This window comes from Rattus norvegicus, chromosome 1, assembly GCF_021556685.1.
Source record: "Rattus norvegicus strain SHRSP/BbbUtx chromosome 1, alternate assembly SHRSP_T2T, whole genome shotgun sequence".
Classification (NCBI taxonomy): domain Eukaryota; kingdom Metazoa; phylum Chordata; class Mammalia; order Rodentia; family Muridae; genus Rattus; species Rattus norvegicus.
The window spans coordinates 250,118,549-250,133,964 of record NC_141534.1 but is presented as its reverse complement, the minus strand read 5'-3'; the positions used below and the strand labels follow the sequence as shown (position 1 = coordinate 250,133,964).

The 15,416-nt window shown below is 37.7% G+C and overlaps 1 protein-coding gene across 4 annotated transcripts in view; it reads right to left on the bottom strand.

Moving 5' to 3' along the window:
• LOC134484003 (cytochrome P450 2C7-like) overlaps nucleotides 1–15,416 on the bottom strand; it is a 56,071-nt gene that overhangs the window by 15,610 nt on the left and 25,045 nt on the right. The window contains exons 6-7 of one of the 4 annotated variants that reach the window (XM_087609368.1): nucleotides 6,521–6,662; nucleotides 1,056–2,408 (exon numbers count right to left, since the gene is read on the bottom strand). In XM_087609368.1, the coding sequence (XP_087465494.1) occupies nucleotides 2,275–2,408; nucleotides 6,521–6,662 (276 nt within the window). In that variant the 3' untranslated portion in view covers nucleotides 1,056–2,274. Of the gene's footprint in view, nucleotides 1–1,055; nucleotides 2,409–6,509; nucleotides 6,663–15,416 lie in introns of those variants that run through there. The other 3 variants (XM_087609378.1, XR_015653289.1, XM_087609356.1) reach the window with 3 other exon arrangements.

The window sequence follows — 15,416 nt, the reverse complement described above, 5'->3', positions numbered from 1 at the left end:
TAGATCTCTCCTGAGAGACCCAGCCAGAATACAGCAAATACAGAGGCGAATGCTAGCAGCAAACCACTGAACTGAAAACAGGACCCGCATTGAAGGAAACAGAGAAAGAACTGGAAGAGCTTGAAGGGGCTCGAGACCCCATATGAACAACAATGCCCAGTAACTAGAGCTTCCAGGGACTAAGCCACTACCTAAAGACTATACATGGACTGACACTGGACTCTGACCTCCTAGGTAGCAATGAATATCCTACTAAGATCACCAGTGGAAGGGGAAGCCCTGGGTCCTGCTAAAACTGAACCCCCCAGTGAACGTGATTGTTGGGGGGAGGGCTGCAATGGGGGGAGGATAGGGAGGAGAACACCCATAAAGAAGGGGAAGGGGAGGGGTTGGGGGATGTTGGCCTAGAAACCGGGAAAGGGAATAACACTCGAAATGTAAATAAGAAATACTCAAGTTAATAAAAAAAAAAAAAGAACAACAATGCAAACCAACCCGAGTTTCCAGGGACTAAACCACTCCCAAAGACTACATGGACTGACCTATGGCTCCAGCTGCATATGTAGCAGAGCTTGGCCTTTTTGGCCACCAGTGGAAAGAGAATCCCTTGATCTTGCCAAGGTTGGACCCCCAGTGTAAGGGGATATCTAGAGGGAGGAAAAGGGGGGGGCTGGATATGGAAGGGAGCACACTGATAGAAGAAGGGGAGGGTAGGGGATAGGTGGCTTATGGACTGGAAACCAGGAAAGGGAATAACATTTGAAATGTACATAAAGGAATGTCAAAAAATGTTTAAAAAAAAGAGAAAGAAATGTGTGGGTTGAATAGACAAAGAAGACATTAAAGTAGTGGCTTTTTGGGGAGCGTTCTGGGTAGAAGGGTTTTCAGTGGGGTGAGTGGTGATGTGACAAAGGATAATGGAGGAGAGAACAATGGGAATTCATTATATGTATGTGTGAGATGGTCAAAGAATAAATACATCAAAAATGGAAAGAAAATAAAAAAATAAAAGTATCACTATATAATCCAAACCCGGAAATTCAAATAAGCTACTATTTTTCCTTTTTTTAAAATTTTTTATTATATATTTCTTTACTTTTCTTTTTTTGAATTTTTTATTATATATTTCTTTACTTACATTTCAAATGTTAGTCCCTTTCCGGGTTTACTGTCCATAAGCCCCCATTCCCTCCTCTACCTCTCCCCCATATGGGTATTCCCCTGCACAAGGGCTTTCCCTTCCACTGGGCCCCAACAAGGCTATCTTCTGCTACATATACAGTTGGAGCCCTGGGTCAGTCCATGTGTAGTCTTTTGGTAGTGGTTTAGTTCACGTAACCTCTGGCTGGTTGGCATTGTTGTTTTTATGGGGTTGCAAACTCCTTCAACTGTTTTAATACTTCCTCTAATCCCCCCACCAAGGGGGTCCTATTCTCAGTTCGGTGGTCTGCAGCTAGCATTGACCTCTGTATTGGACGTGCTCTGGATATGTCTCTCAGGAGAGAACTATATACAGTCCCTTTCAGCATGCATTTTTTAGCTTCATCAATCTTATCTAGTTTCGGTGGCTGTATATATAAGGGCCACATGTGTGTCAGACTCTGATTGGCCATTCCTTGAGTCACTGCTCTAAACTATAATTCCATATCCTCTCCTATGAATATTTTTCCCCTTTTAAGAAGGAGTGTGAATATCTGCACTTTGATCATCCTTCTTCTTGAACTTTCTGTGGTCTGTAGATTGCATCATGGGTAATTCGGGCCTTTTGGCTAATATCCACTTATCAATGAGTGCATACCAAGTGTGTTTTTCTGTGTATTGAGTATTTTCAAAAGCTTTCTCAGCATCTGTGGATATCATGTCAGCTTTCCTTTAAGTTTCTTTACTAGTGGATTATGTTGATGGATTTCCATCTACTAAATCATCATTGCATCCCTGGGATGACTTCTACATGATCATGGTGAATGATCAGTTTGATGTATTCTTGGATTCAGTTTGTGAAAATTTTATTGAGTATTTTTGTATCGATATATGAGGGAAATTGGTCTGAAGTTCTCTTTCTTTGTATGGTTTTGATTATTTCTTGCCTTGTACTCTTCTTGGATGTATTTGCTTCTTTTTATTCTAGAGCTTTTAGGTATGTTGTCCAGCTGCTGATGTATGCTCTCTCCTGTTTCTTTTTGCAGGCACTCAGAGCTATGTGTTTTCCTCTTAGAACAGCTTTCACTGTTTCCCATAAGTTTTGGTATGTTGTGTCTTCATTTTCATTACATTCTAAAAAAACTTTAATTTCTTTATTTCTTCCTTGACCATGTTGTCATTGAGAAGAGCAATATTCAGCCTCCACGTGTATGTGGGCTTTCTCAAGTTTTTGTTGTTATTAAAGACCAGCCTCAGTCCATGGTGACCTGATAGAATGCATGGGATTATGTCAATATCCTTGTATCTATTAAGGCCTGTTTTGTGACCAAATATATAGTCAATTTCAGAGAAGGTATGATGAGGTATTGAGAAGAAGGTATATTCTTTTGTTTTAGGATGAAATGTTCTATAGATCCATTTGGTTCCAAGTTTCTGTTATTTTCACTGTGTCTACATTTATTTTCTGTTTCCATGATCTGTCCATTGATGAAAGTGGTATGTTGAAGTCTCCTACTATTATCGTGTGCAGTGTAATAAATGTTTTGAGCTTTAGAAATTTCTGTTGCTAAGATTCCTGTGCTTGCCTCTCGCTATCTGGTTATCTCTTATGTTAGTTGGACTTGCGGTCATTGACTGGAGCTTCTCTGTCCTGTGGATCTGTGAGCCTTTGAGCCTGTGATCTTTGGAGTGAGAGAGTTCCTGAAAGACCAGCTGTCTGTGGGCATGTTTTGGGTCAGAGAGCTATGGGGCAACCCCTGCTCTGGGCTTAGATGGAGACTGGAAGGGTCCTGTCCTAGGCTGTGCTACATCTCCTGTGCCCATGTGCTCCCAGAATATGTTTCCTTAGATAGTCAGTGGGGAGAAAGTGTGATATCTCCTGTGGGCTGTGGGTTTAGTAGGGAGAGTGCTCCTTGCAGACCAGCTCTCTGTGTACAGTTTTATTGTCCATAATGCTGTGGGGAAAAACCCAGCTCTGGCACAGATGGAGACTAGAAGGGTCCATTCCCAGACTGCACTGTGGCTCCTCAGCACTGTGCATTCTGTTGGATCTCTCCTTGGATAGACAATGCGGAAGGTAGTAGAGTCTCACCTGTCGGCTAAGGATTTAGAAGGGATAGTGCTACTGATGGACCAGTTGTCTGAGGGCAAGTTTGTGTGTGAGGGCTGTGAAACTGTCCTGGCTCTTAGCTGCCTGATTGTATTCTAATTAGAGGCAGAAAGGAAGTAGATCTGCAGGTTGTGGAAGGTGAGGAAAAATAGGGTTGAGAAGAAGGAGGAGAAACCATAATTATGATATAGTAGGTGAGAAAAAATAATTTTCAATTAACAGAAAAAAAACAGCAGATTAAATTATAATTCTTTGTTAAACCAATATCCATTGTTAGAGTAATTTTAATCACAAAATATTATTCATGATAATAAAGACCTTTCATTGTCATGAAAATAAATTGTGATTACCTTTCATTAGCACATTTTGATAATTGGATACATTTTTATTTGTAAATTTGCATTCCTTGATAAAGAATTATACTTAATATTGAGATAGATTTTTTTTAAGATGCTGGTAATTATACTCGAGTAATGGGAGCTTTAGGCTACAGAATGTTTCCTTTCATCTCCTTTTTCATTCACACCTGCAGCACCAATAATATAAATACTGACTTTGGGACTTAGCAAACCTGGGACCCAGGAACCTCATTGAAACCCTCATTCTCTTTGATTAGTTATTCAGACTCCTGGACTCCATGAATTCCTGTGACTTTGCTTTAGATCATAGAATAAAAAACAATCTCACAGATTCAAGTAGACCTGAAAAATGGGGGAAGCAAACAGAGGTCTCATTTGGATTTTAATTTATAAACTTACCAGAAATCCATTTCTCTTGAAAATTCTGATGTAGTCTCTAAGAGAATAGTTTACATTTGACTCAGGGATCTCCCTGAAGGGTTTCACACTTCTATTCATGAGTCCACATAAAGAGAAGACTCATGAAACTATGAACCTGTGTCTTTGGTGGATGTTTTTAATCCATTCTGATGAATACTTGGAAAGTCTTTTCTACTAGGATAGTAAAATATGGAACAGTATTAACACTCTGTGTCTAGAGGATTGAGCCTAAAGCTTACATTCATGGAACAAATCAGGGAAGAGGCACAGATAGAAGGAGAATTCAGGAATCAAATGTTGCCCGTCTCCCCTTTCATACCTATTCATTGCTCATTCCCTGTTAACAACTGATGTCTCAGGAAAAAGACCTCTTAGACAACCCTATACCCTTATTTAAGAATTCAGTGAATCTGGAAGGTAAGTCCTCTGATGATTCGAGTAGGAAGGCATTTTTAGCAAGATGAGCATGGTCTGTATAACCTTGTTTTCTACTTAAACTTTTATGACTGTTGAACAGTACTAGTCTTTTCTGGTTTGTAGATATACATCCTTAACATGTTTTGATTAATGCATGTGTGTCCTTATAACATTTAAATTTCAATATAATCTTGTTCTTTTTTTCTTAAACATCATATTTTGTTTTAGTAAATTTGAGAAGCCTTATTGTTATCTTCTCATACATTAAAAATATTAAATTTGTACTTTTTGGAGTAGGAAATGTTAGGCAAAGAAGTGAAGGTGTGTTTCATTTATGGTGAAGCACTCGATCTGATTTAAAGTACACTGTAAAAGAAAACATCATTGGTAGAGGTGAAAAACACCATTGTTCAACAGAAGGTTAAGTAAGTGGACTAACAGTGTGGTGTGATTATCTAAATATTCTGCATGAATAGAAACACGTCACTAGATAATCTAAATATTTTGATTTCTTGTCAGTGGGTACATTATCTCAATCATAATAAGTTCTTGACTTTCAGGTTATGCTTCAGTGAAGTAAGTTTTCTTTTTTCTATGCTAAAATTAAATTCATCAAAATAAGGACATGAGACCATAAGATTTTAGCTGACTTACAGAGATTTTAAAGAAAATTTAAAGAATTTTAAGAATGAAAGAATATGTATCTTCTAGTTACAAAAGGACATGAATGTTATGTACTTACTAATAAGTGGATATTAGCCAAAAAAGTACCAACTACCCATGATACAGTCCCCAGAAGTCATAAAGGTCAACAAACTAAAAGTCCCAAGTAACAACACCTCTGTACTACTTGATAGGTTGAAGAAAGCAACCATAAGGGGGAAGGGTAGGAGGGTACTGGGAGAGAAAGGGAATGGGATGGCTGGAGAAGGTAACATGATCTGGTATTGGGTGGGGAATTGAAGCCCTTAGGGCCAGCAGAAAGAATGGAAACAGGCAACCTCGGGATGTTGGAGGTTGGGTGTACCCTATAGAATGTATCAGAGACCTGGGAGGTGAGAAACTCTCAGGACTCAAATTGGGAGAACTAGATGAAATGCCCTACAGTGGGGAGAGGGAACTTGTAGAGCCCACCTCCAGCAGAAAGGCAGGGCATCAAGTGAGGGATGAGGTTGCTATCTCACAGTCAAAAACCCAAACCATTAGTCTTCCTGTCTGAAAGAACTGTAAGGATGGAAATGGAGAAAAACCTGAGGAAAAGAAGGGCCAATGACAGTCCCAAAGTGGGACCCATCTCAAGTGGAGGCCCCAAGACCTGATACCATTACTAAAGTATAGAACTCTGACAAAAAATTGGACCATTGTGGCTGCCCTCCGAAAGGCCAAGCAGCTGAATGAGTCAACTGTACATATTTGCACCCAACTGAGAAATAGACACTGCTGACCCCTTTGCTTGAATTAGAGAAATCCGGAGGTATCTGAGGGGGAGGGAAATCCTGTAGGAGGAACAACAGTCTCAATTTAACCTAGAACCTCAAGATCTCTCAGACACTGGATCACCAACTAGGGAGATACAGCAGCTGATATGAGCCCCTCAACATACATACAGAAGAATACTCTGGCTTCAGTCAGGGAAGATGTACTTAACTCTAAAGAGACTGGAGGCTCCAAAGAGTTTAGAGGTCTGATGGGGTGAGGTGTCAGGGTCAGACATTCTCCTAGAGATTAGGGATGAGGGGTATGGGGATGAAGTCTGTGATGTGGAATAGTTAGAGAGTGTACTGGGAGGGGAATAAAATCCAAAGTGTAAAAATAATAAAATAAAATAAAAAAGAAAGATATGTTTCTGTCAGGCAATATATTCTACCCAGGGAACCCAGATACTGACCAGCAGTTGATTGCTTTTCCTACAGCCAGAATCCATTCATCTCAGTCATGCTATTCATCATAGTCAGTAGCACAAAAAGTGAAGAACTGAGACTGCTCTAACTAAAACAACATGCTGAATCCTGGTATCATCTTTCCAGTATTGTTCCACTTTTGTTCACCACCTGTGCCCTTACCTGTGACATACCTGTGACATGTGGGTACTTCATCAGAAGCAGGAGAGCATATCTCAATGTTGTGCTCATTGTCTCTGTCCCTGCACCAATGAGATCCATGATACTGCATGTCAGATTTTCATGTGAATATTCTGATTGTTCGATGTTGTTTGCCTATAAATAATTTGATGCGGAAATCTAGTAAATTACTTACCAACACAACTTATTACAGTGAATCTACAGTTGTACATTTGAATGTTTGTACAATTTGTACAGTTGAATAGTTGATATTGAGGTTTTAAAATTCAAGAGAAAGTACATAGTTCAATGGCTATTCCAACTGAATAGAAATTCACCGAGTTGAATAGATTTTGGGTATAATTTTTCACATGATATATTTATTCATTTACAAGGTTACTTTATACTAAACCTTATATAGTTTTTAAAGTTTTATGGTGATGGTAACAAAGACCCTAGAATATAGAGTAGAGGAGAAATAAACATATCCTTTCGATTATGATATATATATATATATATGTATAAATAGATAGAGAGTTACAGGAAAACACAAGTAAACAGGTAAACAAATTGAAAATGGAAATAGAAACAATAAAGAAAGCACAAAGGGAGGCAACTCTGAATTTATAATACCTAAGGAAGATACAAGGAGTCATAGATACAAGCATCACCAACAGAATACAAGAGATAGAAGAGAGAATTTCAGGGGCAGAAAGTACCATAGAAAATATCGACACAACTGTCAAAGATAATGTAAAACACAAAAAGGTCCTAGCCCAAAGCATACAGGAAATCCAGGACACAATGCAAAGAGCAAACCTAAGGATAGTAGGTATAGAAGAAAGTGAAGACTCCCAACTCAAAGGGCCAGTAAATATATTCAACAAAATAATAGAGGAAAATTTTCCTAACCTAAAGAAAGATATGCCCATAAATATACAAGAAGCCTACACAACTCCAAATAGATTAGACCAGAAGAGAATTTCTTCTAATCACATAATAGTTAAAACACCAAATGCACAAAACAAAGAGAGAATATTAAAAGCAGTAAAAATTGTCAAAGTGACATATAAAGGCGGAACTACAAAAATTATACCAGACTTTTCACCAGAGACTATGAAATCCAGAAGATTCTGGACAGATATAACACAGACCCTAAGAGAACACAAATGCCAGCCCAAGTTACTGTATCCAGCAAAACTCTCAATTAACATAAATGCAGAAATTAAGATATTCCATGACAAAACCAAATTTGTGCAATATCTTTCTACAAATCCAGGTCTACAAAGGATAATGTATGGAAAACTCCAACACAAGGAGAGAAATTACACTGTACAGAAAGCAAGTATATAATTTACTTGCAATGAAACCAAAAGAAAAATAAACAAACATAATTCCACCTCTAACAATGAAAATAACAGGAAGTGACAATCCCTATTCCTTAATATCTCTCAACATCAACGGACTCAATTCCCTAATAAAAAGACATAGACTAACAGACTGGACAGGTAAGTAGGACCCAGGATGTTGCTGCATGCAAGAAACACATCTCAGAGACAAAGACAGACACTACCTCAGAGTAAATGGCTAGAAAACACCTTTTCAATCAAATGGCCCAAAGAAACAAGCAGGAGTTTCATTCTAATATCAAATAAAATTGACTTTCAACCAAAAGTCATTCAAGAAGATAAGAAGGAAACTTCATATTCATCAAAGAAAAAATCCACCAAGATGAACTCTCAATCCTAAATATCTATGTTCCAAATGGAAGGGCACCTACATTCATAAAAGAAACCTTACCTAAGCTCAAAGCACACATAGCACCTCACATGATAATAGTAAGTGATTTCAACACCCAACTGTCATCAATGGATAATATAAAATAGAGGAATCTCGAATGACTGAGAAGCACCTAAAGAAATGTTCAAAGTCCTTAATGGTCAGAGAAATGCAAATCAAAACAACCCTGAGATTCCACATCACACCAGTCAGAATGGCTAAGATCAAAACCTCAGGTGACAACACATGTTGGCAAGGATGTGGAAAAAGAGGAACACTCTTCCATTGCTAGTGGAATTGCAAACTGGTACAACTCTGGAAATCAATTTAATGTTTCCTCAAAAAATTGGAAATAGACCTAAAGACTCAGAAATACCCCACTTTGGAATATACCCCAAATATGCACCACTATGACATAGGGACACATGTTCCACTCTGTTTTAGTGGCCTTATTTGTGATAGCCAGAAACTGGCAACAATCCAGATGTCTCATGACAGAACAATGAATACAGAAAATGTGGTTCATTTACACAATGAAGTACTACTCAGCTATTAAGAATGAGGAAATCCTTAGTAAACGCAAGGCCCTGGGTTCGGTCCCCAGCTCCGAAAAAAAGAAAAAAAAAGAATGAGGAAATCCTGAGTTTTTGCAGGCAAACCCTCAAGAGACTGGAGGCCCCAGGATGTTTAAAGGTCTGGTGGGGTGGGTGAAGTAGGGACATCCTTGTGGAAACATAGCAAGGGGGAGTGAAGGGTGGGTGGGTAGGAGATATGGGATGTGGAATTCTATGGGGTAGATTGGGAGAGGAATAAAATATGGATTATTAAAATAAATTGATTGAGGTAGATAGATAGATAGATAGATAGATAGATAGATAGATAGATAGATAGATAAATCAAAAGAGGCAATGATGTCTAATGGTGTGGACTCATACCATGTGAAACAAACTCTAAATAATTGGGCTACTCAAAATAGAATACCCCAAGACTGATGGGATTGGTAACAGCTGTACTAGATGCTGGCCCTGAATTGCAGTGGTTGTCATGGTTAAGAGAAGAAGCCAAAAATGTGGCACAACTCAATAGAACTAAGGAAATTAATAATGTAGTGAGGGATCAGTATATTACTGAAGGTTATTATGCTAATATACAAGAACAGGTATAATTTGAAGATGCAATCACAGAACTATGTTATTTAGAAGTTTTAAGAACTTGGAACAAATTTGAGAATCCAGATAAAAAACATTTCTAACTTTTTTACAAAATTTATATAAGGCTTAGGATAAGATTTCACTGTTTTTTGTTTTCTTTTTACAAAGATTGATCCCAGTGGCAAACATAATCATATCTAATCAGAATCAAGGTGTTGGTAGAGAACCTAAAATTCAATAATTGGAATTAAGAATGTGGAAAAGTTATTACACCACTAAAATCATAGAAAATGTTCAAGGATGAACAGAAAAAAAAAAGAATACAAATGCTATTGGTTCGAAAGTGTACTATCCTAGACACCCCAAGATCTCTCAGACACTAGCCCACCAACCAGGCAGCATACACCAGTTGATATGAGGCCCCCAACACATGTAAAGTGGAGGACTGCCAGGACCATATTCAGTCAGGAAAGATGCACCTAACGCTCAAGGATTGGAGGCCCCAGGGAGGAGCAGGATGTTGGGGTGGGGGAATGAAGACATCCTTGTGGAGTGGAGGGGAGGACATTTGGTATGTGAAACAATCTGAGGATGGACTGGGAGGGGATAAATTCTGGAGTTTAAAAAAAATAAAGAAAATATGCAATTAACATAGATGATGACATTGCTCAGCTGTTATTATTTTTCTATGTTAATGATAAAGCTGTTCCAGTTGAAAGATCAGAAGAGTTTGGAATTACAGGAAAACATGAATTCTTGCAGTTATTAATCACCAGAGTCCAATAATAAAGTCACAAGTGAATGATATTGAAATAGAAGATGTATTGCATACAGAAGCCAATGTAACTATTATTTCACACAAACCTTTGGTTTCATAATGGCCACTTCAAAAAAATATCTAGGTATTGAAAAGTCACCTCACATAAAACAAACTTGTGATACCTTACACGTGTGGGACTAGAAGGTTAAATAGGAAAGTTAAAACCTTATATGACTGACAAAGTCCTGGACTTATAGTGATGACTTTCAGTACAGCGCTGGGGAACTCATATTAATATTCTCTCGATACCAAATACAGTCCCTAAAATTAAGGGTGAAATGGAACATACTCCTTGGGAAATTACAGAAAAATAACATCCAAAACAACCATATACTTTGCAGTTTATCCAAACAGAACACAACAAGAACTGAGTTTTCAATTATATAAGAGAAAGTATTTTAGAAAAGATTTTCTTGGTACACAAAGTAAAAATATTCTATGTTTTGTGTAATCACTAAAAATTGTCAAAGAGCTTATAGAAACTATTTGGGGGAAATTAACAACAATATCTTAAAAGCAAGCATCTTTAGCTTATAAAAAGCACTAATTGAATTCTGTGTTTTGGAAAAGGAACATCAATTCTTTAACCACCTATAATCTATTCTGATGCAAAAATTTGGGAATGCCTAGTTATAAGTCAGAAACTGATAGAAGGCCCATATAATTCACTTCAAAAATCAGAGTGTTATGTAATTATCATTGAATTATTAGATTTTCCTGAAACTCTGAATATAATTACTGATTCTAAATATGTCGAGTTATTTTAAATATAGAAACAGATGAATTTTAATAGATAATTCAGAATTATCCTTGTTATTTAAGCAAATGCAATAAGCAATCATAAATGGAAACTATACATCATATTAACCATCTTCTATCTCATATATACAAGCTTGCAAAATACTTTGACAAAAGAAATGAAAACGCTGATCAATTGTTAGTAGGAAATATATTGGTAACCCCAAAATATCACATTTAATCTCAAGTTAACAGTAAATGTTTAAAGAAAAACTTTTCTATCTCCTGGAAACAAACTGAGGTAATTACAATAAAATGTTCTACTGGCCCTTTGTATAACCCAACTCCACTTCCTGCTGGAATCAACTTTAAGAGTACCAAAACAAATGAAAACTGGCAGGTGGACATGTTTCATCTCGCAGAACTAGAAAATTAAAGTTTATACGCCATACAAAAAAGGACAGCAGCTGAAATACATGGGGTTATAGAAAAAACTGGAATTAAATCATCCTGTGGACTATAAGAATGTGTTAACATCAGAGAATGTTTTGTCTTAAGGACATGGACTTGTTTATATTTTTTCAAAAAGAAACTATGAATACTAAAAAACTAATAAATCTCAGAGTTAAGCATGGGAGATATTCTGGAAACCTAGACCACTGATCCCAAAAGAGGAAAGAACAGAGCCTATCAAGTCACTGCTTTCTTCTGCAAGTAGGAAAAGCCTGAATGAGAAACATTTACCATATATTTCTGAAAGACCTATGAGCAGGGTTTTGATCTCCTGCAGTACAGAGCCATCCACAATGCTGAGCAACAATAGGACTGTGAACTGGACTTTAAAAAGACTCTTCTGAATACTACATCTTGAATTACCAAGTTGAGACAACCCAAAAGTTCACAAAGGTGTGGGCACAGACTAAAACACTGCAGCAAGGAACTCCAGAATAGAAGATTATAGAATATCAGATAGTCTCTACATATAAAAGGTTCAGGAAGCAGAATCCATGTTACAGAAAAGAAAAGCATCACTGCTAGGTTTTTATCTCAGTTGTGGATAGGATACTGAAAGGTCAACAGAAAGACCACATCAAACACCTAAGAACCCTGGAAAGGACATTGGGAAAAATGGAAAAGCAGCTTCAAAACTGCATAATCAGTAGCTAAAACAAATGACAGGAAATAGAAGGTGCTTTATTTTGCAAAGTTATCCCTTTAATGGATGACAGATGGCTAGTCAACTAACTCTTTTCGAATTATTATTCTCTAGAACTGCTTCATACTATGACCTTTAGTGTCAGTTGCCTCTTGGAATTCTGGGAATGGGAGAGGTTACAAAAACATAACAGAGGCTGAAAGTTGACTAGTAATATTGGACACTAGAAAACTGAACATGTCCCACAGATCCCTGAACCCAAATCCTGTGGGGGCGAAAGTGGGCCCTCAGAGTGTAGACACTCCTGAGAACTCAGAGGAGACAACCACTTTCTGCCCACACACCTGACCCAAGAGGAAATCACCTAGTGCCATCAGTGACCTCCGGGCAAAGGGACCTAGAAGCAGTCAGGGGCAGGACCCTTCAGGTTTCTGCCTGTTCCCAAGATTGCCTAAACACCGAAGAGTAGAGGTAAGACCATCTTTTTGCTCCAAGCAACCTGCCTGGTAAACTCAGGACACACAAAGGCAGAGGTACTCTGGAACAGTGCACTTCTAGTTTCTGACTGTTCCCAGAACTGAACTGAACCGATGCCACAACTGAAACCCCAGAAGCACAGATAATCCTGAGACCTCAGAACAGACCTCCACTTCTGCACACTTCTGTTCACATACCTGGACTCAGAGGAAACTGCATGGTACTTCTAGATACAAGAATATAGGCACAGTCAGCAGCAGGAACAGAGGTTTCTGCCTGTGCCAGGAACTGAACTTAACAGTTCACACAGTTCACTGCACCCAAATTCCCTAGGTAAGAGAGCAGGGTCCTCAGAAGTGTGGACACTCCTGAGAAATCAGAGGAAACAACTACTTTCTGCCCACATTTCTGACCCAAGAGGAAATTGCCTAGTGCCATCTGTGCCCACTGGGCACAGGAACCTGGGAGCAGTCAGAGGCAGGACCTTTTTGGATTCTGCCTGCATGGAGAGTAGAAAGCCAGTCATGAGGAGCACTTATACAATGGAGAGCAGAGCTCTATGTTCCCAGATCAGGATGAAAGAAAACAGGTCTACAGGAGTGCTGACACACAGGCCAACAGGGAGGTCAAGCCACTGTCAGAGACAGCAAGTCAAGCTAACACCAGGGACAAAATGATGGTGAGAGGCAAGCAAAGGAGATTAAGCAACAGAATCTAAGACTACCAGGCATCTTCAGAGCACAGTACTCCAAACAAAGCAAGTTGTGGATATCCAACCATACCAGAAAAGCAAGACTTAGATTTAAAACTAAATTTTATGATGATAATAAAGAACTTTAAGAAGGACATAAAGAATTCCCTTAAAGAAATGCAGGGCAAGACGAATAATAAGTAGAAGGAATTAAAGAGGAAACACAAAAATACCTTAAAGAATTTCAGGAAAGCACAACCAAACGGGTGAAGGAATTGAACAAACCATCCAGGGTTAAAAAAATGGAAATAAGAACAATAAAAAAGCACAAAGGGAGACATCACTGGAGATAGAAAATCTAGGGAAGAGATCAGGAGTCATAGGTGCAAGCATCACCAATAGAATACAAGAGAGAAAGGAGAGAATCTCAGGGGCAGAAAATACTATAGAAAACATTGGCAAGAAAATCAAAGATAATGTAAAATGCAAAATGTTCCTATCCCAAAACATCCAGGAAATCCAGGACACAATGAAAGCATCAAACCTAAGAATAATAGGTATAGAAGAGAGTGAAGACTCCCAAATTAAAGGGACAGTAAATATCTTCATCAAAATTATAGAAGAAAACATCCCTAACCTAAAGAATGAGATGCCAATAAAAATACCAGAAGCCTACAGAACTCCAAATAGATTGAAACAAAAGAGAAATTTCTCCCATCACATAATATTTAAACACAAAATGCACAAAGCAAAGAAATAATATTAAAAGGAGTAGGGGAAAAAGGTCAAGTAACATATAGAGGCAAACCTATAAGAATTATTTCAGACTTCTCGCCAGAGGCTATGAAAGCAAGAAAATCCTAGGCAGATGTCATACAGACCATAAGAAAACAGAGATGCCATGCTAGGCTAATATATCCAGCAAAACTCTCAATTAATGTAGGTGGAAAAACAAAAGCATTCCATGACAAAAATAGATTTACACAATATCTTTCTATACATCCAGCCCTACAAAAAGATAATAGACATAAAACCCCAATACAAGGAGGAAAACTGCACCCTAGAAAATATAAGAAATTAATCTTGCAATGAAACTGAAATAAGAGAGACACACAAAAATAATTTTTCCTCTAACAACAAAATAACAGGAAGCAACAATCACTATTCCTTAATATCTTGTAACATCAATGGACTCAATTCCCCAACAAAAAGATATAGACTAACAGACAAGACACAGCATTTTGCTACATAAAAGAAATACATCTCAGAGTCAAAGACAGACAATACCTCAGAGTAAGAGGTAAAATTCCAATAAAAATTGTTTGAAGAAATAGGCTGGAATAGCCATTCTAATATCAAATAAAATCAACTTTCAAACAAGAGATATCAAAAAAGTTAAGGAAGGACACTTCAGATTCCTCAATGGAAAAATCCACCAAGATGAACTCTCAATCCTATATATTTATGCTCCAAATTCAAGATTACCTACATCCATAAAAGAAATCACACATTATGCTTCACACAATAATACTAGAAGATTTCAACACACCACTCTCATCAATGGAGGAATCATGGAAACAGAATTAAACAGTGACACAGAGAAACTAACAGAAGTTATTAACCAAATGGAATTAACAGATATTTATAGAACATTTCATCCTAAAAAAAAAAAACGGATATACCACTTTCTCAGCATATCATGGTACCTTCTCCGAAATTGACCATATAATTGGCCACAAAACAGTCTTTAACAAATACAAGAAGGTAGAAATAATCCCATGCATCCTATGAGATCACCATGGACTAAGGCTGGTCTTCAATAACAACAAGACAAGAGAAAGCCCACATGTACATGGCAGTTGAACAACTCTCTAGTCAATGATAACATGGTCAAGGAAGAGATAAAGAAAGAAATTAAAGACTTTTTAGAATTTAATAAAAATGAAGGCACAACATACCCAAACTTATGAGACACAATGAAAGCACACCAAAAATTCTACGACAAAAAGAAGCAAATACACCCAGGAAGACAGGAAATACTCAAATTCAGGGCTGAAATCAAACAGAAAACAAGGACTATACAAAGAATCAAGAAAAC